We start from the raw sequence: 17,988 nt of genomic DNA on the forward strand, positions 1-17,988 counted from the left end.
CGAGTCTGGTGTGGTATGACAATTAGTGTTTTTGATCTTCGTAAACTGAGAGGTGTGTGTGGGTGTTTTTGGAAATGAAAACAATGCCACGGGAGCGGGAAGCTCAGTGGTGGTTGAGCGTGAAAATGTGCTACTTCTCTCTCTGGGGTAAACCATCAAAGTATTGTCTTTCTCTGAAAAAGAAGAGTGACTTCAACTCCACCATACCAAGCATGTACTGTATAAGTCCCTCTCTCTTTACGGGCGGGATGGGCTTGCGGAATACCTAGTGTATTCACTCAGATTTATTTATGTTTTTCAGCAGCTGAAGACTTCTTTTCCGCTATGTTCGAATAGAAGGGGGCTGTGTCTGCACCCAGTCTGCTTGTGGCTTGGGCTTAATGATCTTCCACTGTGCTTTGTATTTCAGGATCGCTAGAGCTTGTACTTTGGTATTGTAATAACTGTTATTCAAAACTCTGTACTATTTGAAGTAAGGAATGTGTTTACTAGTCTCATGGGACTAGTAATTGTATCACATTTGAGTCCCAGAGGATTGGGGCGTTTAAGGACGCAGGCCTGGAATCGCTTCTTTCCGCTCGTTACCGGTTTACCACAGTTGAGCGACGCCCATCAAATTTTGCTCAATTTCTAATGTGTTTTGTTTGAGGTCAAAGTAGGATGAGCCAGAGATAACACCGTCCTTTTAATTTTTTAAGATCACATCATCACTAAAAATTACTCCGATATTTATCTGAATTTTACGGGGCTCTCGTACCAACACTATAAAAAATATGATTGTCTCTTTCGTCCTGGTCCAACCAAACAGTCGACGTGGCCAAACCACCCGTCCTACCTGGCACCTGAAGGAACCCGCGCAAAGACAACAGAAACCAACGAGAAGCCCAAAACAAAAACCCAATAAAAATCTCGCCTCACCTCTCGCAGTCCAGCCAACCCCGTCGCCCACCCCAATCTCCACGCGTCGCCGCCGCTTGCCGGCGAGTCTATTCCCCTCCGTCACGCCGCCGAGGCTACCCGGACCCCGCAGCGGTTCGGATAAGACTGCCGCCCGCCGTCCGCCACCTGCCACCCGCCCTCCTTTGACTCCCACTACTCTCGGCCCCGGGACCGCTTCGGCCTGGATCTAGGGTTGTGTGGGGAGGGGTTCTGGAAGCCTTGGCCGCGATGGGCGAGTCAGACGATGACGCCCGCACCTTCAAGGTCGTTTTCACCACCACCGGAGAGGAGCAGTTCCGGGAGCTCGTGAGGGAGAAGCTGCGCGGATTCAGGAGGGGTCTGGACGACACCCTCGTGGTACGATTTACTTCTCTCACCCCGGCTCGCTAGATTCTGGTCTTAGCATTTGATTTCGGTTGTTTGGGGACTTGGGTTCTCTGCAGCTGTAGATTCTGGTCTTAGCATTTAGCATTTGATTTAGATGGAACTTAATTGGCACTTAACAGTATGTAAAGGACTAGCTAGAATTCAAGATGGTTTGGCAAGTTACGCGACTGTGGACTGTATTTTTTGTTCAGTGCCACCATGCATACAGTAGCGGACCCACCGCTTGATCATAGCCTGTGCAAGTCTCACTGAGCTAATCAAAACTCGACCTGCGGGGGTAAGACAGCCCCCGGGCATTGTATTAAGAAGAAGACCTTCTCACACAGGTCGAGAAAACCTCCGAACCCCTGCCCCACCCGTACACAGCGGCATCGAAGCCCATGTGAGAACGACCACAACCGGGGCTGAGCCTTAGACCTATGCTTTAGCGTGGGACAGAATTCAGGATTTTTTTAACCACAACCTGAAATTCTCTCCCACGGAGAGTCGAACCCAGGACCTGAGGAGTGCTACTCAGACGGTCAGACCACCTAACCAACTCAGCTAGAGGCCCTTTCGCCTCACTGAGCCAATCAGATCATGCGTTTTGGAGCTCATAGCAAAACATGCTGCAATAGAGACCCAAGGATGCACTGGCATCACAACCCTGGGTTCAGTGCGCATACAACACCTATTGCTGGAAGCAATCAGTAGTCTAATGTCGTTGGATATCATGGGCCTGCAGCTTCTGCTATGTGATGGCTGCAGTCTTCGTTTGTTTAGGCTAGACATGCATGCGGGCTGGATCGTGACTGGACACCAAGGCACATTGCTTGCCGCAAAGTTCAGCCACTAAGATACCGACTTTGCGATCAAATGTTCCGTGGGCACAACAGACTTGGCTGCAAAACCCGATGGATCTGCTACACCTATACTCCTATAGCATCTCTCTATTTCATGGAAAAAGCTTCTATGCATCCAAACAAAACACATGTGTGGTTGTTTCATGCAACCTCCCGGCCTTGTTTTGGTGCCGGGCCTTAGACCAGTGCTTGGCGTGGGACAGACGAGGGGATTTTTTTAACCACAGTCTGAAATTTGCTCCCACGGGGAGTCGAACCCAGGACCTGAGCAGTGCTACTAAGACCACCTAACCAACTCAGCTAGAGGCCCTTTCGCCCCCCACCCCTAATGACCTCCTCCTTTCAACTGGTCTCGATTATGTAGACCTCCTGCTGCTGCTGCCTGTGTGTGTCTGTCATCTACTAATTAATTAACTCGCTGCCCATCGTCTTCACTGGACTAGAAACCATAAGGTCAAATCCAAGCGGCAACGGCAGTAAGGACATGGCGACGAGCTGCTGCTGCTGGTGCATGTTGTCTGTGGACATGGACGACGATGTGGCAGTGGTGCAAGATAGCTTGCCATCGTTGATGGCTCGACGTGCCATGCGGCGGCTGTGAGGAGCTGATACGGAGGGGTGCGTTGTCGTGCATCATGTCAATAAAGACGCTGCCATCCACAAAGGCGGAGGGGATGATGTGCTCGAGGAGGCGTGGGATCCATGATCCAGAGGTAGTACGTGAGGTCCTCGTCTTTATCCACCACGGAGGAGCGATGGTCGGGGTTCTGTTGCCAGCACCTGCCTCATCCGCAAACTTAGTTTCTATCTGTGCGCGCGGAGGTAGAGCGGGCAGAGGAGATGACGTGCGGATGTCTGTGGCGCCGATCGTGGTATTGGTTTGATAGAAACAGTAGCTGGCTGGTTCTTGCGGGTTGTTGCAGGTTCTTACTGTTGTCGCGCGGGCTTGAGCAATCAAAAGATGTCGGGCCACAATGAAGCTGCAGCTCTCTCGCATTGGTCACTAATGCTGATTTTGTGGGTTGGGTTGGTGGGTACGTTAACAGCCTGCCCCGCCTGCACAAGTTTAGGATGACTGCTATCTGTTTTTTTTCCAACTTAATGTGCTCACTATGTACACTTAGATGCTTATAGGTGAGTTCAACTAGTGTAATGGACTGGTGCACTATTATGCACCAAACTGTTGTGTACGGTATATACTACATACTTATGAAGCCTCTTCTCAAACTGCGAATCAGGATGAATATGGAATGTTTGTCTAATTGAAGCATGCCTTAGTTTGTACTGGTTCAGTAACTATCATGTTACTTGGTGACCATTTTTATCAAACTATAGAATGGATCTTATTTGTTGCCGCTTCACTACAACAACAACAAAGTCTTTCAGTCCCAAGCAAGTTGGGGTAAGCTAGAGTTGAAACCCAACATTTGTTGCTGCTTCACTAGTCAATATTTATAGTTGGGCATGCAAACTTTGTGAATTAGCTGTCTCACTCTCATGTGAACAAATGTACATTACAAATCACAATCATCGAATTGTTTACCCAGTTCAAAAGTATTGCATGTTATCGGTGGTGTTTTTTATGCAACTGAAATGTAATACTTATTTCAAGCACGGTATACCATACCATCCTTGCATGTTAACATATGCTATTGCTACGAGTCTTTGCTGCATTTTCCATTCATTACAATTGCACTATTCATCTACTTTTAGCCTTAAATTTATACTATTAGTCAAGAGCACCCAAACTTCCCTAAAAACAGTGCTGTATGCAGTTTCACTGGTGGAACAAAGGGAACCTATGAAAGAATCTGCCATCTGCCATTATGCTTTTCCCTGTCTTTAGTGAACAATCCTGGCCTGGTCTTTGTCTTTTCTGAGGAAGCACCACATTACGTGAATTACATTGTTTATATGTATACTTCCTCTGATTGAAAATGGATGTCATTTTATACTTCCTAACTTTTTTAAAAAATGACCCCACTTTCCAGTGTACTATAAATAAAGGGCAACAAGGTCATTCTACTAACTTCCTTAATCCTTGTGCGCAACTCTGAAATAGCATTGCATTTTGATTTACGGGGAGCAATACTTTTAATTGCCGTGTTCCATGGTTCCATGGTTTAAAAGGTGTCGCCTAGGCGACGCCTAGGCGTCCAGGCACCAAATTTTTCTGGGCGTCGGCCTCGCCTTGCCCTGGTCGACTAAGGCGTCCGACTAGGCGTTGTAGGCGTTGCCCTGGACGCCTTAGCCGTTGAATAGAACCGCCCAATAGTGTCTTCTCTTCTAAAAATCTGGCGCCTTCCCTGGAAAGTTGGTGCTCTTTCCTTAGAAGCACGGGAGAACTAAAGAAACGAGAAAGAGATAAGGAAGGGAGAGAAAGAGAAGGGAGAGGGCCAGCACCAGAACTTGGCGGCGTGGCACAGCACCAGATCTGGGTGGCGGCGCGACACAGCACCAGTAGGTGGTGGTGCGGCGAGCCAGGGCGCGACGCAGCGAACAGGCAAGGGCGCGGCGCGCGCGCGACAAGCCAGCAGGCAAGGGCGGGCAAGCAGGCAAGGGCGAGCAAGCAGGCAATGGCGCACGACGATCAAGCAGGCAAGGGCACGCACGCTTCCTCGGCTCCCTGTCCCTGTTCGGTTTCTTGGTTTTATTTCCTTGTTATACAGGATGTTTATAGAACGTCTGCTGGTTGGCTGCTGCAGTTTGGCTAGTAAGGCGTTGCCTAGGCGCCCGCCTAAGTCGCCTAGGCGTTCAGGCGGTGGCTGGGCGCCTAGTTCCGCCTAGCCGCCTTTAAAACCATGCCGTGTTCCAACTTTTGCAATCATCATCATTATCTTATAATTTCCATTTTATTATGTTGGGATATTTCAAGGAAAACGATAAGTGGACCTCTGTTGTTGTCTTAAGTGCAGGATTATGTTACCATCATGCTCAAGAATGGAAAAAGTAAGGATCATGCCAGTGAGGAACTCCATGTATTTCTAGGGGATGATACTGCAGTATTCATTTCCTGGTTAGTACTTATTGCACACACTTCCATTGTTCTTGTATTCTTTGTTTGTTAACTGCCTGAACCAGTCCCTGATATATTTTACAGGCAAATACTCTCCGTATTGTAATTGATAACTCACTAATAAGAATGCTATAAACAATGGTAAAATATTAGCAAATGGTCACCCCAATTTTATTATAGATATGGCAAGCAACATTGTATGTGCCCTAGTATTTGGTTCGCTATTCGATGTTCAGACAAATATGTTATATTGAGCAATAATAAAATAAGGCTCTGATGACCTTTCCTGTATGTGGAAAGGAACTAGCAACTAATTGTGGTGGCACCAAAAAGCAGAGGTTTTGACAAAGTTGTGTTTGCTAAAGGCTTCGAGTAGATGTTTTATGGTATTGATATATTTGTGATGGAAGAATGCGGAGGCTTTGATAAGGTTGTGCTTCCTAAATACTTTGCATTAGGTATGCTATGATATTTATATATTTTTGATGAGAAATATATATTTGCGCTGCAAGGGTCTTGTGAACATTGAATACACTTCAGAGTTAGGCCACACAAATGGCTCCTTATATATATATGTATATGTACATAGCTTGAAAGTTTAGTTGAATCTAGGTACATGTGCCTTGCAAACACTTAATATTTAGAATTTTAGATCAGTCCTTATAAGTTATATAAGCATGATTGCTATTGAGATCATTGATAAATCCACTAACGAGAAGTGCATCGATCATTAGAACGAATTCCCCACCCATCCACCCAACCAAAAGATATCTTTTTCACACATGTCTTCTGAATTCATACAGTGTGTTTATTGAAATCACACTGTGGAGACCGCTATAAGTTTTAAACAGCACATGGAAATGAGAACATCGGAGCTACTTTTACTTTTCATAAACACTGACAAATGTGTACTCTTATCTTTCCCTGGCAAGCAGTCCATGGTAATGCATATCTCCTGGATTGATTCAGCATCATATTTCGTATGCATCAGCAATGATGGCTAGAAGAGACATATTCTTGGCTGGCTTTCATATCATCTCATCATGTGTTAAATGAATCTGCTACTAATATCATTTTGCTTTTGTAGGTTGTGGGGCCATCTTTCTTCAAATATGCACTTATATGTGCAACCACAAGAACGAACTCGGGAGGTTAAGGATGATGAGGCCCCCAAAGAAGTATCTGGAAGAGAAAAATCATCAGATGTGCTCCCGAGAAGCAAACATCAAACTCATTCTGGGCACACAATTGAATCAAGTGAAGCTACTAGTAGGAGACGGAGTAACCGGGAATGGAAAGGGATTGGTCGGAAGGGTAATGAAAAATTTCCGCTTCGAAATGTACTAACTGATATTCTTCATGGGGAGGACAAAAGATCGCAAAAGTCCAATGAAGTACGACCCCCTCCATCAAAACAACAGAACGACAGGAAGCGTGAAAGGGATGATGAGACACATCAAACAAAGGTGTGATGTATTATCTATTACCTAGGTCACAACTGCAAACTGCATAACATCTTATGTTGTTCAACAGAGTTCATGGCAAGTTGGCGACATTGTGCTTATATATATTTTTCACTTTACCAATATTTCTGTTCTGTTCTTTTATGGCCTGCCTTTGCTTACATATTCTTTATACAATCTGCCTAAGTGTTCGTCTATATTTCTCCAGAACAGACTTACCAAGACTCTTAGCTCTAAATTAGTTGCAAACATGTGGTGGAAACTATATCATTACCATTTTTCTACAATTAAGTCCTTACCAATTATTTATTAATTACCATTTTCCAATAATTAAGTCCTACCACTATTTAATTATTTATTGGCAACTGACAGTCCAAATATTTGTTCATCATGAAAGTGCAATGTGAGTTTCGACAGTTTATCTTCAGTAAGTACGCTGGGGTTTCTTCGGTTAGAAACAACCGACAAAGCTTTTGTTGTTCATGTTAGTTTGGAATTTTGGAGAACTCTCTGAGTAGGCAGTCCATTTAGTTTATCTTCTAGATTTTTTGTGAATATTTTGTACCCCTCTTATCTAAATTATAAGTCATTCTAGCTTTTTAGGTACATTATTTTTGCTATATGTCTAGATTTATATGCTGTCTAGATACATAATAAAAGTTATGTACGCAGAAAAGCCAAAACGACTTTAATTTGGAATGGAGGGATTACCAAGTTTGGATATAGAAACTGCTGACCGCTAAGGGATGTGCATCACATTGATTTTCTCTAAGCCCTTTATTGGCGCACTCACATATTTTCTCCTCTTATATTCTGTTGCTTTGTACTTCAAAATTTTATTTTAAATGTTTTAGGTACTATGACTTATACAATGAGCTTGTTTTCTTTGTTAACAGAAGGACTCCTCATCACGCTCCATGCTTGGTGATGGTGCTTCCCGTCGTCTTCTACAGTTTGCTGTCCGAGATGCTGTAAAAGCTGTACAGCCAACCAGTACCTCTGCTGAACCAGCATCCAAGCGCCTGTGCTCTGTGGTCGCCACTACTTCTACAGAGCACATGCGTGATAGGAGATCAGAAAGATCTCAGGACTACCTGAACGATAGAAGATCAGAAAGATCTCAAGACAACTTGAGTGACAGAAGATCAGAAAGAACTAGGCCAATGCTACAGGTACATGGAGCTGCTTTAGCTCTTAGAGCTGCAGCGGAAGCTGCTGCAGATTCTGCAAAGGTTAGATCTACTGGAAGTGTTTTCAAGCGATTGGGTCAAGGGAATGTTGTGAAACAGCCATCTCGTTCTCGTGAAGAGAAGAGAGATTATGAAGATTTTGAGCCAGTTACGATCGCAGATGAACATGATTCTGATCAATATGTTAATAATGAGGAATCCGAAGAGGAATCTGGAGAGCTAACCATGGCAGATAGGGTAGCTGGAAGTGGAATGTATGTTGATTCGAGCTCTGAAGATGATATGGACCGAGATGAGGGTATTACAAGATACCAAACTTCTCTTTCACATGACGATACTTTCTCACCATTTGCAGAGAAGAAAACTGTATCGGCACCATGCAGTGTTGAACTAGAGACTAATGCAATAAGACCTTCAAGTGTGAATGACGAGGAACAACCTGTTCCTTCAACACCAACAGCAAGTAAAGCTGTCGCTATTTCTGTTGATGTAAATATGGTGGAGCCTCCCAGTTATGCAACACCAAAAGATGTTCATGTTGTGGAGAAGCCTTATGTTGCACCCATGAATTCAAATGCCGCCAGTATTGCTACCAATGCCAAAGTAAGCAGCCGTGTATGTTGAAAAACATGTTTTATATTTATTTTTCCCACATCTTGTCTCACCCATTTTCTTGCATTTCGATCAGGTTTGTATTATATATGCTTAAGATTTCTACTAGATGTTTTTTTGACTTTGGTGACTATAGGTTTTTACACTTCATAATTAAAACCTAAGGCAAAATTGTAGCTTTTCCTTGGAACCATTCCTTGCTAATTAGTAGTTACACTTATATGCTACTTGAACGAAATGGCACTCTAGCTGAGTTGGTTAGATGGTCTAAGTAGCAGTCTTCTGATTCCGAGTTCGAATCCCCGTGGGAGCAAATTTCAGGATGGGGTTAGGAAAATCCCCTCGTGTGTCTCATGCCAAAGCACAAGTAGGTTTGGTCTTGGTCATTCTCACATGGGCTATGATGCCGCTGTTGTTAATGAAATGGCAGGCCATGGATAACCATGTAAATTTCGAATAGTTTTTCTGACTTGCCAGTGCTTTTATTGAACTAAATTGGGGGTATGTTACATTATGCAGCAGAATCTAATCTGCCTATCTCTTGATGATAATTGCACGTGAATGCTTGTTTGCATTTGCTTCCAGCAAAAGAAACATTAGATTAAACAAAACAGCACATCATGTCTTCTTCCATGCATCTTGTTGATTGTGATGCCCATTAGATTTTTTCTATTTTTTATGAAAAAACAGAAAAAGGGTCTCTAGCTAAGTTGGTTAGGTGGTTCGAGTAGCACTCCTTAGGTCCTGAGTCCGACTCCTAGTGAGAGTGAATTTTAGGTTGTGCTTAAAAAAACCCGTCTGTCCCATGCCAAAGCACAGGTCTAAGGCCCGGCCCCGGTCGCGGTCGTTCTCACATGGGCTATAGTGTCGTTGTGTATGGGTGGGGCAGTGGTTCGGGGGGTTTTTTCGACTTGTGTGAGAAGATTTTCTTCTTAATACAATGCTCGAGGGTTGTCATACCCCCGCAGGTCTAGTTTTTTTATGATTTTTTGTCTTGTCTTGTGCGTATATGGCTATATGCCTGACTATTTAGAAAAAACTCGACTCACGAGGGGTAAGACAACCCCCGAGTATTGTATTAAGAAGACCTTCTCACACAGGTCGAGAAAACCCCGAACCCCTGTCCCACCCATACACAGCGGCATCGAAGTCCATGTGAGAACGACCGCGACCGGGGCCGAGCCTTAGACCTGTGCTTTGGCGTGGGACAAACGAGGGGATTTTTTTAACCACAGCCTGGAATTCACTCCCACGGGGAGTCGAACCCAGGACTTGATGAGTGCTACTCAGACCACCCAACCAACTCAGCTAGAGGTCCTTTCGCTATGCCTAGCTATTTGTAGATGTATGAGATTATCCTTTGGTAAATTTGCTTGACTGATGCCAACTTTCATTCAGGAATTAGGTCATGCTGAAGTTCAAAAGGATTCTCAGCGGTCTGCACCATCTGGTATGTCTTTTTGAACGCAATATGTCACATATCTACTAATATAAGATCCACTTATGTTTTTTTCCCTTTCATCTGCTGATCTGCTCATATTGATACATGCCAATCTTCCGTCCGGTTGACTGCATCTGATCGTTCCTGTTGATTGTGTCCTTCCTTTCTTCAATAATTGATAAAACTGTTTTAATAATTAATAACACTGATATATGCAGTAATGCACTAGTTAGTCCACCTTTTTTATTTTACCATATCCCAACTTGCATGGGATTAAAAACCCTTGTTGCTTTTTCTGTTGTAATATCACCTGTGTTGCCCTTTCACTGCCATCTTACCTAAGAAAAAAAAGTGGAGTTACTAGTACAGCAAAATCTGTAAGGATTTGTAGCCTTTGTGATATGTTGAGGTTATTTTGATGCGCTGTGCAAGTCATTATTACAATCAATCATAAATAGGATTGGAGTAATCTTGAAGGTAGTGTCATGTATCGCTTGGTACAATCAATCATAAATAGGATTGGAGTAATATATATATTTTTTCTTTGCAGTTCCGGTTTCATATAGCACAGCGCATCCGATGGAGGATGCAGATTCAAGAACGCTTTATGTTAACAATGTGGGTATTTATATGTTCTCATCACCCTTATATTATTTTGTGCCATTGGATTATTTTATTTACCTATATCAAATTATTCGAAGGTTCACTTTGCTGCCACCAAGGACTCATTATCTCGCCATTTCAACAAGTTTGGTGCAGTGCTGAAAGTAGTCATTGTCACTAATGCCGCAACGGGCCAGCCAACAGGGTCAGTTTAATTGTAAAATTTTTAACGCTTATTATGGCTGAGCTAAGATTTGTATCATGCTATTCATTTTACCTTTCCGTCCCACAACAAGATTTTTTTTCTTGAACGCGCAGGAGAGCTGCACATCTTTATATTAGAGATAGAAAAACAGGACTTACACCCAAGCTAAAACAGGAAAATAAACAAAAGAAAAGATAAGAAAAGGAAAAAAAAGGAAACATAGGGGTACACGGATTAGATCCGATTAACTCAAAGAGCTAGGGAGACCAAGCTGACCCAAAGACCTGGCGCCCGCCAGAAGCCAACAATAGAACTCGTCGCCTAAAAGCTGTTGCACCCTCCGAATGGAAGGCCGATCCCCATCAAAGACTGCTCTATTTCTATGCAGCCAGAGGCACCAAGCCCCCAAAATGATGACACAGTTAATCCCTTTTCTCTTATCCTTCCTTGTACCTTTGTGGGCCTTCCTCCACCAGTCCTCAAACAAACGCTCATCAGCCCTAGGTGCAAGGTGACCCATCTCGATAGATTCAAAAATAGTAAACCAGAATTGCCGGGCAAAAACACATGTAGTGAGGATATGCTGTATTGTTTCCCTTTCCTGATCACATAAAGGGCAACTGTTTGGGTGCTGCAATCCCTTCTTCTCCAGATTATCGGCAGTCCAACACTTGTTTCTAATTGCTAGCCAAAGGAAGTATTCGCATTTCTGAGGAGCCCAAGATTTCCAAAGTCTTTTCCAGGGTTCAAAAGCAATAGACCCCCCAAAAAATGCTGCATAACAGGATTTGGAAGAGAAGGTCCCACTGGCAGTATGCCTCCAGATATGTTTATTAGCTTCCTCAGTGAGAGCCATATTCTCCAATAAGTCCCAAAGAATAAGATACTGATGAATGCCATTGATGGACAACACTGGCTTGATATCTGCAACCCAGCTTCGGTTAGTAAGACACTGAGCAACTATTCTAGAAGCAGCCACCTTAGGCGCAACAGCAGTTGCCACCTCTGGGGCTAACCCAGCAATGGTCTCACCATTAAGCCACTGATCTTTCCAAAAAATTGTGTTCTGCCCATTGCCAACTATGGTCACCACTGAGATTGCAAAAAAGTCTCGAACTTGTTTTTGGACATTAAAATCTAAACCGTACCAGGGTTTAGAAGGGTCTGTTTTGCGGAACCAAAGCCATCTGAGTTGCAGCGCCCAACCCATGAATCGAAGGTTTGGCACTCCAAGACCACCAAGGCACCAGTGTCCTGTCACTATATCCCATGCCACCAAACAGCTACCTCCATTGACCTCCTTCCGACCTTTCCAAAGAAAAGCCCTTCTAATCTTATCTATAGCTTTGATGACCCAACTAGGAACATTTAGAGCAATTAGCAGATAAACCGGAATAGCAGATAAAACTGAATTAACAAGGGTTATTCTTCCAGCCAAATTAGGCTGTGTTCGGTTGTCCGGGATTCTATCTCGGAATCGTTCCGGCTGATCAAAGCTTATGTAAATTATACAAGTAATCCGGCTAAGAATCGTTCCAGGTTGCCGTTCCGAGTAAACCGAACAGGCCCTTAAGGAGATTAGCCTTCCAGCTGGGAAGCCTATCAGCAATCTTCTCCACCCAGTTAAGCAGATCTGATCTTCTAAGCTTCCAGTTGGAGATGGGGAGCCCTAGATATTTGCAAGGGAAGGACCCAATGGTGCAGTGAAGGGAATTAGAGATGACATGCATTTCTGCATCATTACATCTTATAGGAATAGCCAAGCTCTTTTGCATGTTGACTTTCAGCCCCGAAGCTTCACCAAAGCAGTCTAAAATGACTTTAATGCAACTCAAATCTTCTTCCTCAGGTTTAATGAAAAGAACCACATCATCAACATAAATGGAGATTCTATTATTGACATTGTTGCAACTCAAAGGATGCAGAAGACCCATATGTTCAGCCTTATCAAACAGACTGCAAAGGACATCAATTACTAAGATAAAAAGCATGGGCGAGAGGGGATCACCCTGGCGTAACCCCCCTACAATGCTTAATAGAATCTCTCGGATATCCATTAAGAAGCACTTGAGTCGAAGAAGAATCAAGCAGGTTAGCAATCAGATTGCACCATCCAGTCCTAAAACCCGAGTGCACAATAATTTCCAACAAGAAGGCCCAGGAAACTGAATCAAAAGCTTTAGAAATATCCAACTTGAAGAAAATGCTTGAAATCTTCTTCTACAAGGTCTTGATGGAATTATGGACTAGCATATAGTTGTGTCATGGATAGAACGCTATTTAATAAACACACACTGATTGGCTGAAATAAGCGCAGCTAGATGTGGGGCTAGCCTGTTTGCTAAGATCTTGGTGGCCAACTTAGCAAAACTATGAATAAGGCTTATAGGCCTATAATCTCCAGGAGAAGAAGCATCTAATCTTTTTGGAATGAGCATCACATCTGAATTGAGCAGCCAAAGCTTCTGGGCATTCCCTTGTTGCAACGAAATAAGGGCCAACATGAGATCAAACTTAATAATATTCCAACAAGTTTTGTAGAAACAACCAGTAAACCCATCGGGCCCCGGAGACTTATCATCAGGAAGGTTAGCAATAGTTTGCTGCACTTCTAATTCAGAAAAGGGGGACTTCAGGGCACTAAGATCAATAGCCATACGGTGGAAATCACTCAAATTCAAGGTGAACTGCCTCTGCTCTGCCAAGGAGCTTATCATAATAGTTAAAAAGAACCTCCTGCTTCTGCTCATGGGAGACAGCTAGCTGCTCTCCAAAGGATAAACTAGCAATGAAGTTCTTTTTTCTGAAACTAGCATGCTGGTGGAAAAAGGAAGAATTAGTGTCACCTTCCTTAAGGAATCTGATCCGGGATCTAAGCCTTGCAATGGATCTTTCTAAGGAAGAAAGAGCTAAAATGTGGTGTTTAAGCTTGCCCTTCAGCCACTTCTCCATTACCGACAGCAACCTGCAATCTTGAGCCATTTCTAGTCTATGCAATATTTCTCTTGCCATCCCCAACTGAAGCTTAACATTTCCCACCTTTGACTGACCCCAAGAATGTAGGTCCCTGGACAAACGTTTCAGCTTAGAAGAGAATCTTTCCAGTGGACCACCCGCAATAATAGGCTGATTCCAACTTCCAAGAAGACACCACCTCTAGAAATCCAGGCAAAAGGATCCAGAAACTTTCAAAATGAAATCTTTTCTTACCTCTAATCTCCTCATTTAGAATGAGGGACAGAGGACAGTGATCAGAGAGGTCTGAAGCATTACTTCTGAGGGTACAATTAGGGAACAAATCCTCCCAAGAGGAAGAGCAGAAGACATGATCAAGCTTTACTAACGTAGTAACGTGGGATCCCCCCCTCTCATTAGACCAAGTGAATCTACGACCCAATAAAGGGATCTCTTTCAGCTCTAAGTCATTCATCAACCTCCTAAAACGTCTCAACATAGATCTGTTGATATTGGGATTATTCTTATCCTCCACTCTGAAAATTTGATTAAAGTCCCCAGCAACAATCCATGGTCCCTGACAGGCAGACCTCACCTCTCGTAACTCATCAATAAAGAAACTCTTCAAGCCATCTTGATGCGTGCCATATACTCCAGAAAACCACCAATGGTTCCCAACAGAATCCTGAAGGAGAACAGAAACAGAGAAGTCTTTCACCAAGGAATCTGATGAGACCAAAACTCCATCTTTCCAGGCAATAAGAATACCCCCTCTAGTACCATCAGCAAGGTTGAAGACATAATTACTATATCCAGGGCCTAAAACAGAAAGCAGATCAAAACTGGAAATATTGGATAATTTGGTTTCTTGAAGGCAAACAAGAGAGGGAGAAAGACTGGCCACCACCGTTTTGACAACATCTTGCCTTGATTTATCATTTAGCCCCCTTACATTCCAAATGAGAAAGTTCGAGATATCCATAACAAAAACAAAACAACCAACCGCCCAGAACATACTAGCTCTTAAGCCGATGTCTGCAGTTCCAAAGGCACCTCCCAGCTGAAAAGGGCAGCTAGGGCTGCAACATGCATATAGGACAGGGGAGAATCAAACAGCCGGGCATATCTTGAAGTGTCAGCATCTGAAATTTGCTCTTTCTCATCACAGTAACCCAGCTTCATGCACACCTGGGCATCAGACGAGTTACGAATCTCAGGAGGTAGACGAGCCACTCTCCTGCTTCTTCTTGGCCTGAAATCAGCAGGCAGCTTCTTCCGGCGCTTCTTTAGAGAGGCTGGCAGAGATAAGAGGGAAGAGATTGGTTTCAAGCAACAGTTTTTGAAAATCTGGGATCCCACTACATATCTCCTGCTCCTCATTAATCTCATTGATTACCAGGTTCCTGTGCTTTCGGGAGTATACTTTAAAACACAGAGGTTTAACCATCAGTTTAACCCGCAGAAGCCTATCAACATCCTCCAGCAGAAGCAAACTTCTCATCCCAGGGCGAGTATCCAGACTTTCAACTGGTAAAATGTCAAGAGCGGACCCTGCCAGATCAACAAAAGAACTTCCAGCAGAACTGGCGCCAAAAGAAATCATCAAATTGCCGATGGACAACACAGGGGACATGTTAACATTTATTCCAGGAGGAGATGAACCCCGCTCAGCAGAGGAAGTATCACCTAAGGACTGGTCAAACAAGGCGGGAACCGAGGCGGACCTAGGCTCCACCCGCTCAGATCCCAAAACGATTGGGAGAGCAGGGGCCTCAACTGTTCCATCCATAGCCAGCACAGAAGTCGAAGAAGAGTGCGCCGCCATAATCAATCCTCCAGCAGAAAAATCAGAATTCAAATTAGGACGTGAAACGGGCGCCGCCCGCTCAGATCCCAAAGCGACAACAAGAATTATAGTTTTAGGAAAGTGAAATTATAGAAGATTTTAGCATAACTGATACATTATACATTCACCACACCCACTAATTTCTATGACTATGATGCTAACTACCTTTTTTCGTGCTCAGATTAACTCGAAAGTTCCAAAAAAGTGCATTTTTTGTTTTGTCTCTAGATTACAAAAATAAAATTTCTGATAAACAATAATGAAAGGAAAAAGGTCAAAACAAAATACCTTTTTTTTGAAATATAAGTTGTTTATTAAGACATTGGTAAGGTCTTCAATGACACAATTGTATATCTGCAAGTTATAGGTGCCTAACAGTAGATAATTGTTCAATGGCCAAAAAATGTGAATACAATCTGTCAGGGCATTTTATACCATGTACACTAAACTTGTGAGTGTTCAAATGAACATTAAATGTATAATAATTGGTTATATTACCTAAGCCCCTCCATTTGGTTGCTCTTGGCTGATGTAGTTTGTGCAGTTCAAGTTTGAATTATTGAATTGATGTTTTTGAGCTGAATTATGGTTGAATGTCACTGCACTTGATGCTGCAATAATATAGGGACTCAATTCAGAACTCAGAAATATTTGTATATTTCTTGAAGATAACTCAATGAGTCCTTTTCTGCTATCATATAGGTCTGCCTATGTAGAGTTCTTACACAAAGAATCAGCTGAACGAGCATTGTCGTTGAATGGCACATCATTTATGACCCGTATTCTCAAGGTATGATTTTTCTTTATATTTTGAATTTTGTTTAGACTACCATTTGCACTTCTCTATTAATAGGCATGACATTGTCTAACATGGTGTTCGGGTAGAGGTCTAATATAGATGATAGTTCTCTTAATTGGTTGAGGCATCTTGTTGCTCCGCTCAGTGTAGGGTTAGATAATAGATTCCTAGAAACTAATGAATAAGGTGATGTTTGTGTTGCTTTTCCTTCTAATGTAGGTTGTCCGGCGAAGTTCTCATGAAGCAGCTCACTTTTATGGTTGGCCTGGTAGTGGACGGTCATCAATATATGGGAGGCATGGTAGGATGGCATACCCAAGAGCTGTTATCCCTGGTGGTTCCTTTAGAGGGCGTGCTCCGATGAAAGCTGGTGCTAGAAGTTTACAGTGGAAACGGGAGCCTTCAGGCACTGATTCAAGTGCAGGTGCGAAAACTGACATGAGTGTGGCATTTTCCTCTGAACAGGTGCTTCCACGTGCAACATAGGGGAGTATGTTACCGCTGAGCTGATATAATGAGAACCAAGTGGTATCCCACTCGTCGCTCCTGGCCCTAATGGCTGAATATGGACAGCAAGCTGAGAAGATTGTTCCTTCCTGCTGCACTGTAAAAGAAAAGTACAAAAAAAATGAAAAATATAAAAATCTAAAACAAGAGATTCTGGGGGAGTTTGGCATCAGATTATGGCTATCATTCTGGTGACTGGATTTGGTCCTCTTGGCCATATGCGAGTAGGCTGACAGCCTGAGCAATTTTCTATGGACTCCAGCAATCTGAAAGAGGATTCACATTCAAAATAATCAGAGCTTGGATGTATTGGATGGAAGATGCTTTTCAAGTAGAACAAGATGTGCAGATTTTGGACCAGGTATTTAGTGACAATCCGGGCGTCATCGATGTAAGCCTCAACTGTATAGAAGTAACCTATCTATCTGTACCCTTGTGTGAATCAATCTCCTTCCCAACAAAAAGGGGGGAAAAGGCAGCACAAAAAAATATGTTCTCTTTTGTTTTTTCCTCTCCATGAACTGTTTTATTTATTGTACTAATATAGCTGATTATTCAGTTGGACATTCATTTTTTTGTCAAACAGTTTAACAATACTTTTTTTCCTGTGTGGTCTACAATTAGATTGACCGTGCTACCTGACTTGCATTTCCACCATTTCATGTTTTAAGTTTCAAAATCCAGTTTACTGTCTGATCAATGCAGTTTAATCTCGGGATGTATTTCCATGGTTCGTGTACATCTATGGCTGGGCCGACCTGTTTGAATCTTTCTTGCGCATTGAATGATGCAGCTTCTCGTGGTTGTATGACTTGTATAAAGCTAGCCACTACTAGTTTACTGACTAGTGTTTCATAGCTCACAATAAAATATTGAAAAAAACGAAAATCAGTCTGAAAGCACAAGACTTCACAAATCTATGCCAGAAAGTAGGCCTAATATAAACATGTTGATGAGTGCCTAGTTTGTCTTGTTTGACATGTTGAAACAAATAAGAAGCCTAGGATTCACAAACCTAACATAGCGAAAATTTGTAATCATGAGCTCTTCACGGGTTTAGTAAATCTAAAAAACTCGTTGACATGATGAAAACAAAGAGGTTAGAATTCACAAACCTAAAGTTGCAACAAAAAAAAACTGTCACCCTAAGCTTCTCACAGATATAGTAAATCTAAACAACTCA

The 17,988-nt window shown here is 42.9% G+C and overlaps 1 protein-coding gene across 6 annotated transcripts; it reads left to right on the top strand.

Moving 5' to 3' along the window:
• Positions 1-798: 798 nt before the first annotated feature.
• On the top strand, positions 799-17,420 carry LOC103654496 (nucleolin). 6 transcript variants are annotated; one of them, XM_035967503.1, is made up of 10 exons: positions 883-1,296; positions 2,612-4,766; positions 5,084-5,184; positions 6,272-6,650; positions 7,544-8,440; positions 9,848-9,899; positions 10,441-10,508; positions 10,592-10,698; positions 16,202-16,289; positions 16,518-17,420. In XM_035967503.1, the coding sequence occupies exons 3-10, from the start codon at positions 5,099-5,101 to the stop codon at positions 16,782-16,784; spliced, it is 1,944 nt and encodes a 647-aa protein (XP_035823396.1). In that variant the 5' UTR covers positions 883-1,296; positions 2,612-4,766; positions 5,084-5,098; the 3' UTR covers positions 16,785-17,420. The 6 variants fall into 6 exon arrangements, 5 of the variants coding, with proteins under 5 accessions (XP_008679545.1, XP_020408401.1, XP_020408402.1 ...); XM_035967504.1 differs by having other exon boundaries at positions 909-1,296; positions 4,483-4,766; XR_004857927.1 differs by lacking the exon at positions 2,612-4,766 and having other exon boundaries at positions 799-1,296; positions 10,592-12,789.
• The last annotated feature ends 568 nt before the right edge of the window (positions 17,421-17,988 follow it).

The sequence above is a fragment of the Zea mays genome, chromosome 4 (assembly GCF_902167145.1).
Source record: "Zea mays cultivar B73 chromosome 4, Zm-B73-REFERENCE-NAM-5.0, whole genome shotgun sequence".
NCBI lineage: Eukaryota > Viridiplantae > Streptophyta > Magnoliopsida > Poales > Poaceae > Zea > Zea mays.

What these genes read in the sequence shown, in the direction of transcription:
- LOC103654496 (XM_008681323.4), top strand. Translation starts at nt 1,168, where the DNA reads ATGGGCGAGTCAGACGATGACGCCCGCACCTTCAAGGTCGTTTTCACC. An exon ending in GTATTGCTACCAATGCCAAA is followed by an intron (nt 8,441 to 9,847) that starts GTAAGCAGCCGT and finishes ACTTTCATTCAG; the next exon opens with GAATTAGGTCATGCTGAAGT. An exon ending in TTATGACCCGTATTCTCAAG is followed by an intron (nt 16,290 to 16,517) that starts GTATGATTTTTC and finishes CTTCTAATGTAG; the next exon opens with GTTGTCCGGCGAAGTTCTCA.